Consider the following 20,797-nt stretch of genomic DNA (forward strand, 5'->3'; position numbering starts at 1 on the left):
GGAACCTTTTTGGTAGAACCTTTTTGGTTCAAGGTAGCACTTATTTTTCCTAAGAATGTTGTCTGACAACTCTCCTCCTTTCTCCCTCACGCCGACCTTACTTCCCATTTCACCCTTGCTCTTTCCTCTCCCCTTTTCCCTCCTTTCATGTGTTGATCCTCTCGTTACCCGTGTTGATCCTATCGTTACCCGTGTTGATCCTCTCGTTACCCGTGTTGATCCTCTCGTTACCCGTGTTGATCCTCTCGTTACCCGTTTGCGCATAGAGCCCAGTGATTTTCTCCACTGATCTTTCATAAGGCCCAACCATACGCCTACACAAACTGCCTCTGTACCAACCACACGCACCACCATGTCACTTTCTACTGAGCCTTCTGATGCTCATCTGGCATTCATTCTCCCAGACAGAACGCACTGATGAGAGGAGAAAAAAACGACCTTTAACCCATTCAATAAGCAGTTTTGCTGTTTTTCGTCATTATAGCAAGCTGGGTGGGAACGCAGTGCCCCCCCGCCGCTCCAAACACACACACACACACACACAGCACACACACACTATGTGCTGGATAGCCACATATTATGTGAACGATGAACTTGAGATTTGGAGAGACAACTGCCCTGTGACTCATCTGACAGCTTATCAAAGTTTGCGCTTATCCCCCAGGAGTGAAAGTGAGAGAGCAAGAGAGAGGGGGGGGGGGATGTGAAGGAGGGAGAAGAGAAGAAAGAGACATTTAGGGTGAAACTACGATAAAGGACAGGGAGAGGTGAAAGGAGAGAGATACAGCGAAAGAGAGACAGAGCGACAGAGCGACAGTCAGAGAGAGAATTGAACGAGGGAAAAAGGAAATGAGAGATCCTGAGATTGAATGGAGGCCAATTAATTAGGGGAGGGAATGACAAGCAGGGTGGTGAGGTGGAAAACGGAGCTAGCGGATGAAGAGAGGTTAGAGAGAGAGAGAAAGAGATGAGGATGACAGATGGAATTAATGAAAAGAAGAGAGGATCACACGTAGAAGAGAACGAGTTCACTCCAAATGGACCTTTAGACATCCAGGTACAGTGGATTGGGAAAGTATTCAGACCTCTTTACTTTTTCCACATTTCGTTACGTTACAGCCTTATTCTAAAATTGATTCAATAACAAAAAAATCATCATCAATCTACACACAATAACCCATAATGACAAAGCGAAAACAGGTTTTTAGAAATATTTGCAAATGTATAAAAAAAATGAACTTTGTTATGACAATTTCAATTGTGCTCAGGTGCATCCTGTTTCCATTGATCATCCTTAAGATGTTTCTACAACTTCATTGGAGTCCTCCTGTGGTAAATTCAATTGATTGGACATGATTGGGAAAGGCACACAACTGTCTATTTAACGTCCCACAGTTGACAGTGCATGTCAGAGTAAAAACCAAGCCATGAGGTCCAAGGAATTGTCCGTAGAGCTCTGAGACAGGATTGTGTCGAGGCACAGATCTGGGGAAGGGTACCAAAAAATGTCTGCAGCATTGAAGGTCCCCAAGAACACAGTGGCCTCCATCATTCTTAAATTATAGAAGTTTGGAAGGACCAAGGCTCTTCCAAGAGCTGGTCGCCCGGCCAAACTATGTAATCTGGGGAGAAGGGCCCTGTCAGGGAGGTGACCAAGAACCTGATTGTCACTCTGACAGAGCTCCAGAGTTCCTCTGTGGAGATGGGAGAACCTGCCAGAAGGACATCCATCTCTGCATCACTCCACCAATCAGGCCTTTCTGTTAGAGTGGCCAGATGGAAGCCACTCCTAAGTAAAAGGCGCATGACAGCCCGCTTGGAGTTTGCCAAAAGACACCTAAAGGACTCTCAAACCATTAGAAACAAGACTCTCAAGTCTGATGAAACTCTTTGGCCTGAATGCCAAGCGTCACGTCTGGAGGAAACATGGCACCATCCCTACGGTGAAGCATGATGGTGGCAACATCATGATGTGGGAATGTTTTTCAGCAGCAGGAACTGGGAGACTAGTCAGGATTGACGGAAAGATGAACAGAGTAAAGTACAGAGAGATCCTTGATGAAAACCTGCTCCAGAGTGCTCAGGACCTCAGACTGGGGCGAAGGTTCACCTTCCAACAGGACATAGGCCCTAAGCACACAGCCAAGACAGTGCAGGAGTGGCTTCAGGACAAGTCTCTGAATGTCCTTGAGTGGCCCAGCCAGAACCCGGACTTGAACCCGATCGAACATCTCTGGAGAGACCTGAAAATAGCTGTGCAGCAACGCTCCCCATCCAACCTGAGAGATCTTGAGAGGATCTGCAGAGAAGAATGGGAGAAACTCCCCAAATACAGGTGTGCCAAGCTTGTAGCGTCATACCCAAGAAGACTCGAGGCTGTAATCTCTGCCAAAGGTCCTTCAACAAAGTACTGAGTAAAGTGTCTGAATACTTATGTAAATGTAATTTTAAAAAATGCTTTGTCATTATGGAGTATTGTGTGTAGATTGATCAGATAATTTTTTTTGATGTTATCAATTTCTGAATAAGGCTGTAACGTAACAAAATGTGGGAAAAGTAGGGGTCTGAATACTTTCCAAATGCACTGTACAAATGAAAGGGGTAGAGGGGCTTTATATATAGACTTGTCCCAGATCTGTTTGTGCTACCTTGTCAACTGAAAGACCATAGGAGTTGGCAAGGCAGCACAAACAGACCTGGGACCAGGCTAGGCTGTACAGGCCTACATCAAGTATCAAAGTCTCATCTGCTGTGATTTATAGAAACATGATGCCTGCTTAGAAACAGCCAACACTTTACCAAACGTCTAAATTAATCTCTGGAGCGTATTCCTTATCTATGCCAGTGGAGGCTGGTGGGATGAGCGATCGGAGGACAAGCTCATTGTAAATGCTGGAATGGAATAAATGGAACGATATCAAACACATCAAAAACATATGGATAACACGTTAGACTCCTTTTCATGTATTCCAATCAGAGGTCGACCGATTATGATATTTCAATGCCGATACCGATACCGATTATTGGAGGACCAAAAAAAGCCGATACCGATTAAATCGGCAGATTTAATTTAATTTATTTGTAATAATGACAATTACAACAATACTGAATGGACACTTATTTTAACTTAATATAATACATCAATAAAATCAATTTAGCCTCAAATAAATAATGAAACATGTTCAATTTGGTTTAAATAATGCAAAAACAAAGTGTTGGAGAAGAAAGTAAAAGTGCAATATGTGCCATGTAAGAAAGCTAACGTTTAAGTTCCTTGCTCAGAACATGAGAACATATGAAAGCTGGTGGTTCCTTTTAACATGAGTCTTTAATATTCCCAGGTAAGAAGTTTTAGGTTGTAGTTATTATAGGAACTATAGGACTATTTCTCTCTATACGATTTGTATTTCATATACCTTTAACTATTGGATGTTCTTATAGGCACTTTAGTATTGCCAGTGTAACAGTATAGCTTCCATCCCTCTCCTCGCCGCTACCTGGGCTCGAACCAGGAACACATCAACAACAGCCACCCTCGAAGCAGCGTTACCCATGCGGAGCAAGGGGAACAACTACTCCAAGTCTCCGAGCGAGTGACGTTTGAAACGCTATTAGAGCGCACCCCGCTAACTAGCTAGCCATTTCACATCGGTTACACCAGCCTAATCTCGGGAGTTGATAGGCTTGAAGTCATAAACAGTGCAATGCTTGAAGCATTGCGAAGAGCTGCTGGCAAAACGTACGAAAGTGCTGTTTGAATGAATGCTTACGAGCCTGCTGGTGCCTACCATCGCTCAGTCAGACTGCTCTATCAAATCATAGACTTAATTATAACATAATAACACACAGAAATACGAGCCTTAGGTCATTAATATTGTAATGAAACAGGCAGGGAGCAGGTCTCGAACCCTCGACCTTCTAGCCCGAGGTCCGGCGCGCTATCGACTGTGCCGCAAAAGCATGCTCGTGCAGCAGAGTCGATTTCCGCGCTTATAAACCCAGGGTCGTTACACTATGGTCGAATCTGGAAACTATCATCTCGAAAACTTTTATTCTTTCAGTGAAATACGGAACCGCTCCGTATTTTATCTAACGGGTGGCATCCATAAGTCTAAATATTCCTGTTACATTGCACAACCTTCAATGTTATGTCATAATTACGTAAAATTCTGGCAAATTAGTTCAACCCAAACTGTTGCATATACCCTGACTCTGCGTGCAATGAACACAAGAGAAGTGACACAATTTCACCTGGTTAATATTGCCTGCTAACCTGGATTTCTTTTAGCTAAATATGCAGGTTTAAAAATATATACTTCTGTGTATTGATTTTAAGAAAGGCATTGATGTTTATGGTTAGGTACACGTTGGAGCAACGACAGTCCTTTTTCGCGAATGCGCACTGCATCGATTATATGCAACGCAGGACACGCTAGATAAACTAGTAATATCATCAACCATGTGTAGTTAACTAGTGATTATGATTGATTGATTGATTGTTTTTTATAAGATAAGTTTAATGCTAGCTAGCAACTTACCTTGGCTTCTTACTGCATTCACGTAACAGGCGGGCTCCTCGTGAGGCAGGTGGTTAGAGCGTTGGACTAGTTAACCGTAAGGTTGCAAGATTGAATCCCTGAGCTGACAAGGTAAAAATCTGTCGTTCTGCCCCTGAACAAGGCAGTTAACCCTCCGTTCCTAGGCCGTCATTGAAAATAAGAATGTGTTCTTTAACCTCTTGACGCTAGGGGTCAGATTATTATTATTATTTTTTAAATAACGTTCCCAAGGTAAACAGACTATTTCTCAGGTCCAGATCGTAGAATATGCATATAATTTACAGATTAGGATAGAAAAAACTCAAAAGTTTCCAAAACTGTCAAAATATTGTCTGTGAGTATAACAAAACTGATTCTGCAGGCGAAAACCTGAGGAAATCTAACCCGGAAGTGATTTTTTTTTTTGTATCTGTTTCCTGGCCCGTCTTTCTTCCATTGAAATGGGTATCAACCAGATTCCTTTTCCAATGGCTTCCTCAGGCTGTGACCAGGCTTTAGACATAGTTTCAGGCTTTTATTTTGAAAAATGAGCGAGATTTTTCAAAACTAGTCAGGTGTCCTCTGATTAGTTCCTGCGCGCGAGAGGGGTAGCTCTCCATTTTCTTTCTCTCTTTTATTGAATAGGTTACGGTCCGGTTGAAATATTATCGATTATGTTTGTTAAAAACAACCTGAGGATTGATTATAAAAAACATTTGACATGTTTCTACGAACATTACGGATACTTTTTGGAATTTTCGTTGAACGGAACGAGGCTTTGGTTTTCTGAACATAACGCGCAACCCAAATGGCGTTTTTTTTTATATAAAAGTAATATTTATCGAACAAAAATAACATTTATTGTGTAACTGGGAGTCTCATGAGTGCAAACATCCGAAGATTATCAAAGGTAAGCGATTCATTTTATTGCTTTTCTGACTTTCGTGACCATGCTAATTTGGTTCTAGCTGTTGTAGCATTGATTGATACACTCACAAAAGCTTGGATTGCTTTCGCTGCAAAGCATATTTTCAAAATCGGACACGATAGGTGGATTAACAACAAGCTAAACTGTGTTTTGCTATATTTCACTGGTGATTGCATGATTATAAATATTTTTAGTAATATTTTGCGCCCTGCAATTCAGCGGTTGTTTAGGAAAATTATCCCGTAAAAGGGATCCGTAGCGCAGAGAAGTTAACTGACTTGCCTGGTTAAATAAAGGTGTAAATAAAATATATATATTACCGATTTCCGATTGTTATGAAAACTTGAAATCGGCCCTAATTAATCGGCCATTCCGATTAATCGGTCGACCTCTAATTCCAATCCAGCCATTACAATGAGCCTGTCCTCCTATAGCTCCTCCCACCAGCCTCCACTGATCTACGTATCACCTCCCATAGCTGGAGCCTGGCTGGCTGGCTGGCTGGCAGAGATCTGAGAGGCAGCAGTACACCTGAGAAGATCCCATTATAGGTCTATTTCCAGCTGTCACCAAGAGGATGACGAGAAAGAAACCAAGACGTTGCAGAACATTACAATGGGAGATTTGCATCTACAGTATCACAGACACAGTGACACACACACACACACACACACACACACACACACACACACACACACACACACACACACACACACACACACACACACACACACACACACACACACACAGACACGTACAGTGATACACACACGCACAGAGACACACACACACACACAGTGACAGACACATACGCACAGTGACACACACAGACACAGTGACACACACACACACACAGTGACAGACACACACGCACAGTGACACACACACGCACAGTGACACACACGCACAGTGACACACATGCATGTGACACACTCACGCACATTCTCTCTTTAGATGAATGACTGGGTGTATATATTAGACAGAGGAAGCTCAATCTGCACTTGATGTACCGGAACGTGGCTAATGTTGTTCATTTCCATTTCCAGAGATGAATCTGTGGAAATTTAACCATCAATCAGGCACTTTATTTATATGGGCTGGCTTTCAAAAGCTAAGAACACTTTATTCCCTCTGTGTCAATGGAAGCTTCTGAGGGAGTGTGCTCATCAAGACACACACACAAGCGTGTGCATGGAATCACACGCACAATCATACACACAGATGAACACACACACACACACACACACACACACACACACACACACACACACACACACACACACACACACACACACACACACACACACACACACACACACACACACACACACACACACACACACACACACACACACACACACAGAAGTAAATACTTCTGCACAGCCAGCGCCTTTGATATGACTGGCAGCTAAGCGGACCCACGTTCTCTCTTTCCACCTCTCTCTCACAGCAGCCAGGCTGCAGCTGGCGGTGCTCTCACACTGACAAACACACAGCAACAGTTTAACACGGTCACTCATACGCACTCATGCCACCTTCCACTGTCTTCTTGTCACAGCAGTCAGAGAAAACAAAACAGGAATATAGTGTGTATGACACGACTTCTATACTACTGTCCTCCTCAAGGTTCATGTGAAAGCTTACCTTGACTCGCCCACGGATCCCTTGCATGCTGTAGAGAACATGTCTTAGCGAGTGGCTGGTCCAACATTAGCGGATGGAATGGCAGAGCATGAGAGGACAGGGGAGATTGACTGAGTGCGTGAGTGAGTGAGAGAGAGAGAGAGAGAGAGAGCGTGAGAGAGAGAGAGAGAGAGCGAGAGAGTGAGGGAGAGAGAGAGCGAGAGAGAGAGAGAGAGCGTGAGAGAGAGAGAGAGAGAGCGAGAGAGTGAGGGAGAGAGAGAGAGAGAGCGTGAGAGAGAGAGAGAGAGAGCGAGAGAGTGAGGGAGAGAGAGAGCGAGAGAGACACACAAGAGGAGAGTGTGTCAGAATGCAGGATGCGTGGGAAGATGTTGTTGCCATGGTGAGGGATACGCCTAAGCTCTTCCCTGGTTGGGTGATGACCTCGAGGAGAGGAGAAAAGAAAGGAAGGGTTAAAGCCAATAGTGTGACACTGGTTGAGGTCTTTAGTACCTTCACCTTAGTCACAGGTCAGTGCACAGACACTCACACACCCCCAGGCACGCACGCACCCACACTCCACGCACACGCCTCACAGCCAAATGAGACTGCACAAAGAAGGGGGGGGGGGGGGGGGGGGCAGCAGCATTGAAATCAGCGACACCAAAAAATTACACACACTCTTACATCCACACCCTTCCACATACACATGCAAGCACATACACACACATACAGAAACAAATACATACGCAGGCACATGCACCCTGGCACACACACAAACAGGGGACCCATGAAATCAGCTATTTCAACAAAGTTGCCTCCTGCCTGCCTCAGTACATGTATGCCCAAAGAGCAGACCAGCCACAGCAGTGTCCTATCTATACCCTAAACAGAGTTCACACATATCAGCTAGTCTAAACTATTTGCTATTGGTTTTCCCTGTGGCGTTGTAAGAGCTCTCTGGTAATAACAGAGCATGAACCCTGATAAGGTAGTGTGTGTGCGTGCGTGTGTCACACAGTGAGCGGAACAAAGCCTTCGGTACATGTTTAATCAAATCTACTCCCCAAACAGACGTCACATACACACACACACACAGTCAGTCAGTTTTTCTGTTTGTTTAATGCTGTGTTCTTTCGGTTGATCTTCCTTCCTCTCTAATCTCCAGGCAGTTTAGTGTTGGGGAGAGCCTTTGTGAGTTCTAATTGGTGCAGGTTCTGGGGTTGCCTTGGAAACCCTTTTGATAGGGTTCTCTGGAGGTCCACCAAAGGTTTGGTTATTGTATAGTATAACAAAACCACAAACACTATACACAATGTGACCTTATTATACAGTACACGATGTGACCTTACTGTCTGTCACCACACTCAAGGTTTCAAAGTGGAGAGACATGTAAATGAACCAAGCCATCAAACTGACAATAAAGTGCAGCACTGCTTTGTCACAGCCATGATGATGTAACTAATGGCCAGTAGTGTGCAACGTTTTTGGAATGCAACACGAGTCGATCCACCCAAATGAGAGATACTATGGCCAGTACAACAACCTCAACTACATGACTGGCTATAGTGGCGCAGTGGTCTAAGACACTGCATCTCAGTGCACGAGAAGTTACATAGCTGATTTGAAATGACTACAATTCAAATGATATGACTGGAGGAAGGATTTGTTGTTGAAACCTTTCCAGAATACTGAAGCGTTTTGCCTATGCATACTGTATGCCATTAGCTATCAGCAGTGAAGGGCGAAATGATATACAGCACAGCTGTCTGGCTGTGTCGTAAATGTAAGTACTAGTAAAATGAGATTCATCAAGGTTGAACTGTGTGCTTTTAATAAGGTTATGTCAATTGTGGTAGAACCATAAAAGAGCTCCTGTGTGCACAGTCCTGGCTGTAATATAGAGAGGTCCATCCCATCCTGGCCTTTAACCTTTACTAAGGGGAGTGGAGATGAGAGATGGTTGTAAGACAGGAATACTGGAGTCTATGAAACAGGCACATTGAATTGGAAAACGGGTAGAGGACATGAATACACTAGAAAATACAATCACCCATTATTGTAGAGACAATCAATCCCCTCCTGGATAAAGATCCCTGCTGCCTTCATTAGTTTTGTGTGTCAAGTCATTCAGTTTTTTTTGTTGTTGAAAGAAATGGCGCCCTATGTGTGCACTGCCGCTAATACCGTATCCCCCAGTATGGTACAGGGATGGTATGAAGGTATGAAAATATGACTACCGTCCTACCCTTTCTCTGTGACTGTGAGAGTTGAGTAGAGCTCTACCCTTTCTCTGTGACTGTGAGGGTAGAGTCCTACCCTTTCTCTGTGACTGTGAGAGTTGAGTAGAGCTCTACCCTTTTTCTGTGACTGTGAGGCTAGAGTCCTTCCCTTTCTCTGGGACTGTAAGAGTAGAGCTCTACCCTTTCTCTGTGACTGTGAGGGTAGAGTAGATTCCTATCCTGTTTCTGTGACTGTGAGGGTAGAGTAGAGTCCTACCCTTTCTCTGTGACTGTGAGAGTAGAGTAGAGCCCCACCCTTTCTCTGTGACTGTGAGGGTAGAGTAGAGCCCCATCCTATCTCTGTGACTGTGAGAGTAGAGTAGAGCCCCACCCTTTCTCTGTGACTGTGAGAGTAGAGTAGAGCCCCACCCTTTCTCTGTGACTGTGAGAGTAGAGTAGAGCCCCATCCTATCGCTGTGACTGTGAGAGTAGAGTAGAGCCCCACCCTATCTCTGTGACTGTGAGAGTAGAGTAGAGCCCCACCCTTTCTCTGTGACTGTGAGAGTAGAGTAGAGCCCCACCCTTTCTCTGTGACTGTGAGAGTAGAGTAGAGCCCCATCCTATCTCTGTGACTGTGAGAGTAGAGTAGAGCCCCACCCTATCTCTGTGACTGTGAGAGTAGAGTAGAGCCCCATCCTATCTCTGTGACTGTGAGAGTAGAGTAGAGCCCCACCCTATCTCTGTGACTGTGAGGGTAGAGCTAACAGTTGATTACTGAGGCTGAATTAGGAAATGAACCAGCCTGCCACATGTTGATTCACCTACGGCGTCTGTCTGAAGAATATAAATAAGAAAAGTAATACCATTATCAACATAACCTTGGTTGACACGACACACTCAGGCTACATCCTAATCGGCACCCTGTTCACTATTTAGTGCGCTAGTTTTGACCAGGGCACTACGGGCTCTCCATCTCACTGACATGTGCACTGCACTGTCTGGGGTCAATCACCCTCATAACATCATGTTTACTAGACAGGCAAATGGGGGCATGGACATCAATACTGTCATACATCAACGGAATACTAAACAGCTCTCTCTCTCTCTCACACACCCACACAGACATGCATGCACGCACCAATAGTCTCGGAAATCCCTAACCTATATTGTTAACATTGTGGGAGCCAACCCCTCTGCCTAGGGAGGCACCAATGCACCAATGCACGCACGCACGCACGCACGCACGCACGCACGCACGCACGCACGCACGCACGCACACACCACACACACACACACACACACACACACGCTTAAAGGTCCAGAACAGTGAAAATCATGTTTTTCATGAAATCGGATGATATTTAGACGAAACCAATTCAAAGTAGGGTGACTCAAGTACGAAAATGACTGTAGCTGCTAAATTGAAAAATGACTGGTAAAGTTACTCCCCAGGGTTACCTCCCCTGTGTTAAACACTTGGGTTCAGGAGGCATGCATTACCAAGGATTTACTTGCGGCCTTATGCAACGTCACATAAAGCCAGAAATGTTATACACCAATGGTAGCGTCTTATCATCTTTATTTATTTCAATGTATACCGCATCGCATGTGCGCCTACGCCTTGCTTTGGCTTTGTTTACAAATCTTAAGCTAGCTACTAGCTCAAGCAGAAAGTACTAGCAAAGACACTGGTAACCTTTCATTTGTGGTGTGACTGTTACTGTTAGCTAGCGAGCTTCTTACCAGCATGCTTGTGTTGTGACTGGATGCCATATTGTACATTTAACGTTACACTATTTTCCGAAGAACGACGACATCCGAGAGCAGTGGCTGCTTCTCATTTCGGGTGGATGCGTGGCTTTTTATCTTTTTTTATAGATTCTCTTTTAGGAACCTTAACTTTTAAAAGTCAATTTTTTTTTTTACTTTTAATGCTATTTTATGTTTATTCAGAAAAAATATACATGTCGTGATGTCTTATGTTTGTATTGTATTGTAAATTGAAATGTTATATCAATTCAAAATAAAATAGTACCCGCAACAGTGAAGAGGCGACTCCGGGATGCTGGCCTTCTAGGCAGAGTTGCAAAGACAAAGCCATATCTCAGACTGGCCAATAAAAGATTAAGATGGGCAAAAGAACACCGACACTGGACAGAGGAACTCTGCCTAGAAGGCCAGCATCCCGGGGTTGCCTCTTCACTGTTGACGTTGAGACTGGTGTTTTGCGGGTACTATTCAATGAAGCTGCCAGTTGAGGACTTGTGAGGCGTCTGTTTCTCAAACTAGACACTCTAATGTACTTGTCTTCTTGCTCAGTTGTACACTGGGGCCTGACACTCCTCTTTCTATTCTGGTTAGGGCCAGTTTGCGCTGTTCTGTGAAGGGAGTAGGACACAGCGTTGTACGACATCTTCAGTTTCTTCCATTTCTGACTGACGAGTTTCAGAAGAAAGTTATTTGTTTCTGGCCATTTTGAGCCTGTAATCGAACCCACAAATGCTGATGCTCCAGATACACAAATAGTCTAAAGAAGGCCAGTTTTATTGCTTCTTTAATCAGAACAACAGTTTTCAGCTATGCTAATATAATTGCAAAAGGATTTTCTAATGATCAATTAGCCTTTTAAAATTATAAACTTGGATTAACTAACACAATGTGCCATTGGAACACAGGAGTGATGGTTGCTGATAATGGGCCTCTGTACGCCTATGTAGATATTCCATAAAAAATCTGCCGTTTCCAGCTACAATAGTAATTTACAACATTAACAATGTCTACACTGTATTTCTGATCAATTTGATGTTATTTTAATGGACCAAAAAATTGCTTTTCTTTAAAAAACATGGACATTTCTAAGTGACCCCAAACTTTTGAATGGCAGTGTAAATATATATATATATTTTTTAATTGGGTGGACGGGCTGCACCGAAAATTACAATCATGTCACGCGTGTGCAGTGCACATTTTGAGAGAAGTTGCTATATCTTTTAAAGGGAGAACATTCGATGGGTATCGCCAGGAAGGAAATTCTAAAGACGGATGCTATAGCGTCATTGACTATTGATCTCGCAAGTGCTAACCATAATGTACGTTTCAGAGTTTGATGAGTCAGACACGGTAGCCAATATTTTGGGGAGATCGGGGGGGGGGGGGGTTGTAGAAAAACAGTCAAATAGTTGCACAGATACCGGAACTTGTGAATTCAATTTAGACTTTATTACAAACGTAACAGAGCCGAGCCCTTCCATGGAAAATACAAAATTCTCATATTACAGAGTCCTGCCTTTATAGTATTCTGTCTTTGCATAATGTATAGAGTCCCCTCCCTCTATATGAAAATAGCTTATTTTGACCTTTCTCCACCATTATCTTTCCATCTCAGTTCTTGCTTGTTAACGCCCACATCTGACAGCTGTATAGGTTATAATGGTAGCAGGCCCTGGTCCTATATGTTCCATTCCTTATATAGCCATTCTGTCTCAGCTCTTCAAAGTGGACAGTCTAAACACTGCCTGCTAATATTGGAGTCATGAGTTTTGCATGAGTTTTGCTACCACAGAGGGGCTAATGTTAATTAATGCAACTGTGGCTGTGGCTGCTTTGACTTGTTAAAAGTACATTTTCTGTAACACACCTGTAAGTCACTGTACAGTTTCTGTTCTTCCATCCCCAAGCCCCCTACATTGAGTCTGAGATGAAGGAATGTTGTCCACAAAAGGAGTTGCGGTGTGTAAAACGTTAGGATTTGTCAAATGCCCTTCAAGTGTGTGGGTTGTGTTCTTACAGTTGATGTAGCTTGTGTCATTGGGGCTAATCACTATCCCTCTCCTTGTGTCTTTCCACTATCATCAAGCAGTAATGATAGACATTTTAGAAAATTCAACATCTACTCTGTCTGCACGGCTTCCCAGGCAACCACCGCAGCGGGAGCAATGTGATACAAAACCAGCTTTCCATAAAGGTAAAGAAGCCTGTGATGTGAAGCCTGTGAAGACAAACCCAACCTACTGTAAGTCATATTTATTATCATTTGATCATTAAAAGGCACACAAACTTTTCCAAATACAAACATAGAAAAGTTTAACAAAAAAAGTGCACAACCAAATACTGCATATTTCAAATTGAGTACTTCGAAAATACCGTAAAACACATTGTAAAATCACTACATCAATGAATTGATAGCGTAGTAAGGAAATTAAATTCACTATCCACTTAAAAACCTGTTATGGCTGCAGGGGGCGTATTGGAAAAACTGGAAAATATGTGCCAATTTTCAAACGGCCTCTTAATCAATTTTTGCTCTTACAATATGCATATTAATATTAATATTGGATAGAAAACAATCTCTAGTTTCTAAAACCGTTCTAATTTTTTCTCTGAGTGGTACAGAAGTCATTTGGCAGCACTTTCCCTGACCAAGAAGTAGAATGTCAGAAATCTATGCTCGCTTCAACGTTATGCCTATACATGGTCATTTGACGTAGGACCCTATTGACACTTCAGTCGTCTTCCTCTGGGTGTCAAGAGGACGTGAGAGAAGGAATTGGGTGTTCATCTTGTTTAGAGGTTGAATAATAGCTATTTCTTTGGCGTGACCGACCTATTCCGGAAGTCCGAAACGCGCGACGTGGGAGTGACATTGTGTTCTGTTTTGCTGAGGTTTTGGACGGGAACAATCTCCGGCTCGGTTTTTAGTTGATAAATCAGACCATATCATCGTAATGTATGTTTTTTCAATATAGTTTAATCAGATTATTTGAATTTTTTCGGGAGTTTTGCCGTGTTCCGTTGTCAAACTTTTTTGGCGTTGGACAGATCCGTGCCAGTCGACCAGTACCTATGATAAATGAAGAGGGGAAAGGTATCATTCTGAATGGAAACAAGACTCATCTGGACTCAGGACACCTTGATCAACATTCTGATGAAAGACCAGCAAAAGTAAGACCAAATTTATAATGTTATTTCATATATCTGTCGTGCATGTCAACTGGTCGTGCGCGCCCAAGTGTGTCTGTCTGGTGTGGCTATGCTAATTTAGCGCTACATTTTGTTTTCGCTGTAAAACATTTAATAAATCGGAAATATTGTCTGGAATCACAAGAATCCTGTTTTTCAATTGCTGCACAGTATGTCTTTCTCAGAAATGTTTTATGAGGAGTAATTAGGTATTTGACGTTGGTGTCTGTAAATGTTATGGCTGCGTTCGGTGCAATTTCTGATTGTAGCTGAAATGTAATTTATGATTTATACCATAAATATGCACATTTTTCAAAAAAAAACATATGCTATACAATAAATATGTTATCAGACTGTCATCTTATGAAGTTGTTTCTTGGTTAGTGGCTATATATATCTTCATTTGGTAGAATTAGTGATAGCTGGTGATGGAGGTAAAAACTGATTGGTGTTAGAAAGTGGTGTCATTTGCTAACGTGGTTAGCTAATAGATTTACATATTTTGTCTTCCCTGTAAAACATTTTAAAAATCGGACATGTTGGTTTGATTCACAAGAAGTTTATCTTTCATCTGGTGTCTTGGAATTGTTAATGTGTGAAAGTTAAATATTTTAAAAAATAGATTTTGAATTTCGCGCCCTGCACTTGAGTTGGATGTTGTCATAAGTGTACCTGTGTGGGGATTGCAGCCCAAACAGGTTAAAAAACATTTCCCTTTTCAAAAACATTACAGGCTGCGTAGACAGGGGTGACCTCCTCTTCAGCGAGATCACCCTTGGTCCACAACCGTATGTGGGGAAGCTGTGTGAGCTGTCCATCCCAGGACCCCTGTCTGCCCAGTGTGAGAGGACCCCTGTCTGCCCAGTGTGAGAGGACCCCTATCTGCCCAGTGTGAGAGGACCCCTGTCTGCCCAGTGTGAGAGGACCCCTGTCTGCCCAGTGTGAGAGGACCCCTGTCTGCCCAGTGTGAGAGGACCCCTGTCTGCCCAGTGTGAGACGCCTGACAAGGAGGAGGCTATAGCTGGATTTGTCTCCCACTTCAATCTTGGGGGATGACTGAAGCCAAGTGGTTGACTGAAGGCTGTTTGATTGAAGCGGGGGTACATGGGTCCTCTTCCTCTCCCGCTTCCCTCCCCATCAATCTCTGTAGTTGGTTGATTTTCCTAAAGCCTAACGCCTGGATCACACCGACAGCTTAATTCTGCAAAATGGAACACAGCATCAGCTGGATACGTGTGCAACAAAATAAAAACATTCCCCTTCTGCTACCATTTCTGTCAAGCCTTCTACGCAGACAGTTTGACGTTTACGTTCGATAGATCCAACGTATGCACCACACAGAACGCACTGCAACTGCCTCTGCAACGCAATGCCTCAAGGAAAACAAAGCATTCCATTGGAATTAAATGTACCTCTGGTGTATCAAAACGCAATGACGCTGTCAGTGTGATCAAGGCGTAAGTAATCCAGTTTTACGTGATCTGACGTCACATTTTGTTACTTTGCATTGTTTTTTTCAAGCATTCCGATGGGACATGAGTGTTACAAATTGTAAGAATCAATGGGTCCTGCACACTGTAGGGTGGCCGGGGGCCTATATCAGGCTTACGGCTCTAATTATTATTATATTTACAGAAATTGTGTACAGATTCTTGCGAAATGGGGCAGAGCATTATTATGCTGAAACATGAGGTGATCGCGGCAGATGAATGGCACGACAATGGGCCTCAGGGTCTCGTAAAGTTCTCTGTGCATTCAAATTGCCATCGGTAAAATGCAATTGTGTCCACTGTCCGTAGCTTATGCCTGCCCATACCATAACCCCACCGCCACCATGGGGTACTCTGTTCACAACTTTGACATCAGCAAACCGCCCACACGACGCCATACTCGTGGGTCTGCGGTTGTGAGGCCAGTTGGACGTACTGCCAAATTCTCTAAAACGATATTGGAGACGGCTTATGGTAGAAAAATGTACATTTAATTATCTGGCAACAGATCTGGTGGACATTCCTGCAGTCAGCTCCCTCAACACTTGAGACATCTGTGGCATTGTGTTGTGTGACACAACTTCATATTTTAGTGGCCTTTTATTGTTCCCAGCACAAGGTGCACCTGTGTAATGATTTAATCAGCTTCTTGACATGCCACACCTGTCAGGTGAATTGATTATCTTGGCAAATGAGAAATGCTCACTAACAGGGATGCAAACAAATGTGTGCATGAAGTTTGAGAGAAATAAGCTTTTTGTGCATATGGAACATTTCTGGGATCTTTTATTTCAGCTCATGAAACATGGACCAACACTTTACATGTTCCATTCATATTTTAGTTCAGTGTAGTTACATAACAATAGAAATGCAATTGTGTATTACTGCTGTTTGTCTGATATCCAGCACATGATCAGCTCTGTTGACCATGAGAGTATTTTGCAGAGAAAATGGGTTAAGGCAAACTACTTAGTCAATGGTTTCCCTTTGTTGGTTATTGGGGTCAGTTAGAACTGGGCCTGAGAAGAAAGATAATCAGATAGGTAGGGCCTGGCTATCCCTACGCACTAAAAAGGGCCATGCATGCACAGTAAAACAACACAGCATCACATTTCAAATTATACCTGGTTTGGATGCACTTGAACATAAGTAGAAAATGTGTTCATTTCCATGTAACGATGTTGGGTAGCACTGCAATGGCACTCCTAAATTACGTTATTACCGTAATTGCCTCGCAACAGGTTCACCAATGACGGGTTATTATAGACGATTTGGTGACGCGCCTCTCACAGCTGCGGAGGAATGGAGAGGGGGAGTCATGGAGTCGATCCTTTCGGTTTCTATTACGATGAACAGGCAAGTGAAACTCCGACTTTATTCACAATCTGTACTTCCCATAGCTCCGTGAAATCAGCGACATTAACGGGTCCAAATGGCGCGAATAGCTTCAAAATAAAAGTCGTCTTATTTTGAACACAATATCACAAATTGTAGGTAGTAGTCTATATTTTGCCTGTTTCGCGATGCAGAGCTTGAAATATTTTCAAAAAGCAGACATTGAATATCACTTTGACCATGGTCAAGTTATGAATTCAATGTTGGATGGTGTATCAATACAGAGGAAGGAAACCGCTCAGGAAATTCACCAGGAGGCCAATGGTGACTGAAACAGTTCGAGTTTAAAGGCTGTGATAGGAGAAAACATTATAGTTACTCCACAATACTAGCCTAATTGACAGACTAAATAGAAGGAAGCCTGTACAGAATTAAAAATATTCCAAAACATGCATCCATTTTGCATGTTTTTAGCATGTAAATCTTGGTGGGGCAAAAAATTACATATCATTATGCATGCCGGCAAAGCCACTACACAACACATGAATTGCACTAACGGTGATTGTTAGGGCCTACATAAAGCTGTCCAACAGCAGTCCCAACACCTTACCACTGCCACACCTGGCTATCAGCGGAGCCTTGTCTGGCAGCGAAACATTTCATTCAGCGTCATTTACTGCCTTTTTGAAAAACATATGTGGTTTCTGACAGTTTAGATATACAAACTATGGCATAAGGGAACGACGAGCGGATAAGAGCCATACCGTAATTTTGATTAAGACATTAATGAGTGAGCTAGGATGGACACTAGGACGGAGCGAGCTAGGACGGACGTCAATATAACTATTTGTTCAGCACTTTTAAAATGTACAGCGACAGAATTCAGAACATGGGCCGTTCTTACATTATTCTCCCTGAACAGCAAGTCAGAACCGTAGGATAAATAGCGGTGCATATAAGCAGACAATGAAAGCTCTTACAATATTCAATGATTACATTTCTCTAAAACAGGCTATTCAATGGGGAGAACAAGTATTTGATACACTGACGATTTTGCAGGTTTTCCTACTTACAAAGCATGTAGAGGTCTGTAATTTTTTTTCATGGGTACACTTCAAAAATGTGAGAGAAAAAAATCCAGAAAATCACATTGTATGATTTTTAAGTTATTAATTTGCATTTTATTGCATGACATAAGTATTTGATACATCAGAAAAGCAGAACTTAATATTTGGTACAGAAACCTTTGTTTGCAATTACAGAGATCATACGTTTCCTGTAGTTCTTGACCAGGTTTGCGCACACTGCAGCAGGGATTTTGGCCCACTCCTCCATGCAGACCTTCTCCAGATCCTTCAGGTTTCGGGGCTGTCGCTGGGCAATACGGACTTTCAGCTCCCTCCAAAGATTTTCTATTGGGTTCAGTTCTGGAGACTGGCTAGGCCACTCCAGGACCTTGAGATGCTTCTTACGGAGCCACTCCTTAGTTGCCCTGGCTGTGTGTTTCGGGTCATTGTAATGCTGGAAGACCAAGCCGCGACGCATCTTCAATGCTATTACTGAGGGAAGGAGGTTGTTGGCCAAGATCTCGCGATACATGGCCCCATCCATCCTCCCCTCAATACGGTGCAGTCGTCCTGTCCCCTTTGCAGAAAAGCATCCCCAAAGAATGATGTCTCCACCTCCATGCTTCACGGTTGGGATGGTGTTCTTGGGGTTGTACTCATCCTTCTTCTTCCTCCAAACACGGCGAGTGGAGTTTAGACCAAAAAGCTCTATTTTTGTCTCATCAGACCACATGACCTTCTCCCATTCCTCCTCTGGATCATCCAGATGGTCATTGGCAAACTTCAGACGGGCCTGGACATGCGCTGGCTTGAGCAGGGGGACCTTGCGTGCGCTGCAGGATTTTAATCCATGACGGCGTAGTGTGTTACTAATGGTTTTCTTTGAGACTGTGGTCCCAGCTCTCTTCAGGTCATTGACCAGGTCCTGCCGTGTAGTTCTGGGCTGATCCCTCACCTTCCTCATGATCATTGATGCCCCACGAGGTGAGATCTTGCATGGAGCCCCAGACCGAGGGTGATTGACCGTCATCTTGAACTTCTTCCATTTTCTAATAATTGTGCCAACAGTTGTTGCCTTCTCACCAAGCTGCTTGCCTATTGTCCTGTAGCCCATCCCAGCCTTGTGCAGGTCTACAATTTTATCCCTGATGTCCTTACACAGCTCTCTGGTCTTGGCCATTGTGGAGCGGTTGGAGTCTGTTTGATTGAGTGTGTGGACAGGTGTCTTTTATACAGGTAACGAGTTCAAACAGGTGCAGTTAATACAGGTAATGAGTGGAGAACAGGAGGGCTTCTTAAAGAAAAACGAACAGGTCTGTGAGAGACGGAATTCTTACTGGTTGGTAGGTGATCAAATACTTATGTCATGAAATAAAATGCAAATGAATTATGTAAAAATCAAACAATGTGATTTTCTGGATTTTTGTTTTAGATTCCGTCTCTCACAGTTGAAGTGTACCTATGATAAAAATTACAGACCTCTACATGCTTTGTAAGTAGGAAAACCTGCAAAATCAGCAGTGTATCAAATACTTGTTCTCCCCACTGTATGTGCATGTGCACCACCAATTTAGAACAGTAGGCAAAATTAAGAGGGAAAAAGGGACGAAATTACTAGCGTGAGGCACATGGGCTACTAACAGCTTACTACACAACATACACTTAGTATTACTTGCTTAGCTACAGTATACCTACAGTAGTGCAAAAGTTTTAGGTAGGTGTGAAAAAAATGCTGTAAAGTAAGAATGCTTTCAAAATAAATATTTATAAATTAACTAAACGCAAAGTGAGTGAACAGAAGAAAAATCTACATCAAATCCATATTTGGTGTGACCACCCTTGCCTCCAAAACAGCATAAATTATTCTAGTACACTTGCACAAAGTCAGGGATTTTGTAGGAACATAGTCAGGTGTATGATTAAACAATTATACCAAACTGGTGCTAATATTCATCAAGTCAATATTTAGGTTGAAACACAGTCATTAACTGAAACAGAAACAGCTGTGTTGGAGGAAGAAAACTGGGTGAGGAACAGCCAAACTCAGTTAACAAGGAGAGGTTGCTGAAGACAGTTTACTGTCAAAAGTCATACAGCATGGCAAGACTGAGCACAGAAACAAGACACACGGTAGTTCTACTGCATCAGCAAGGTCTCTCCCAGACATACATTTCAAGGCAGATATGGGTTTCCAAATTTGCAGTCTAAGTTCTTTTGAAGAAGCACAAAGAAACAGGCAACGTTGAGGACCGTAGACGCAAGGAAACTTACTGCAGCAGATGAAAGACACATCATGCTTACTTCCCTTCACAAATGGAAGATGTCCTGCAGTGACATCAGCTCAGAATTTGCAGAAAACCGTGGGATCCTGGTACACCCATCTACTGTCTGGAGAAGTCTGGTAAGAAGTGACCTTCACGGAAGACTTGCGGCCAAAAAGCCATACCTCTGAAGTGGAAACAAGTCCAATTTAAATGCATTCCAGGTGACTACCTCATGAAGCTGGTTGAGAGAATGCCAAGAGTGTGCAAAGCTGTCATCAAGTCAAAGGGTGGCTATTTGAAGAATCTCAAATATAAAATCTATTTTGATTTGTTTAACACTTTTTTGGTTACTACGTGATTCCATATGTGTTATT

The 20,797-nt window shown here is 43.0% G+C and overlaps 1 protein-coding gene and 1 long non-coding RNA gene across 2 annotated transcripts in view; one reads left to right on the forward strand and one right to left on the reverse strand.

The window, feature by feature from the left end:
* The window catches only part of LOC139549040 (rap1 GTPase-activating protein 2-like), a 96,819-nt gene extending 89,572 nt beyond the window's left edge, over window positions 1–7,247 (reverse strand). Inside the window, exon 1 of the mRNA XM_071359110.1 lies at window positions 7,111–7,247. Coding sequence (XP_071215211.1) covers window positions 7,111–7,151 — 41 coding nt within the window. The 5' untranslated portion in view covers window positions 7,152–7,247. The remainder of the gene's footprint in view (window positions 1–7,110) is intronic.
* Window positions 7,248–14,159: 6,912 nt separating this feature from the next.
* On the forward strand, window positions 14,160–16,532 carry LOC139549047 (uncharacterized). The gene is made up of 2 exons (XR_011669824.1): window positions 14,160–14,249; window positions 15,001–16,532. It is a non-coding gene; the product is annotated as an uncharacterized lncRNA (long non-coding RNA).
* Window positions 16,533–20,797: the final 4,265 nt, after the last annotated feature.

Source organism: Salvelinus alpinus, chromosome 22 (assembly GCF_045679555.1).
Source record: "Salvelinus alpinus chromosome 22, SLU_Salpinus.1, whole genome shotgun sequence".
In the NCBI taxonomy this organism is placed as follows: domain Eukaryota; kingdom Metazoa; phylum Chordata; class Actinopteri; order Salmoniformes; family Salmonidae; genus Salvelinus; species Salvelinus alpinus.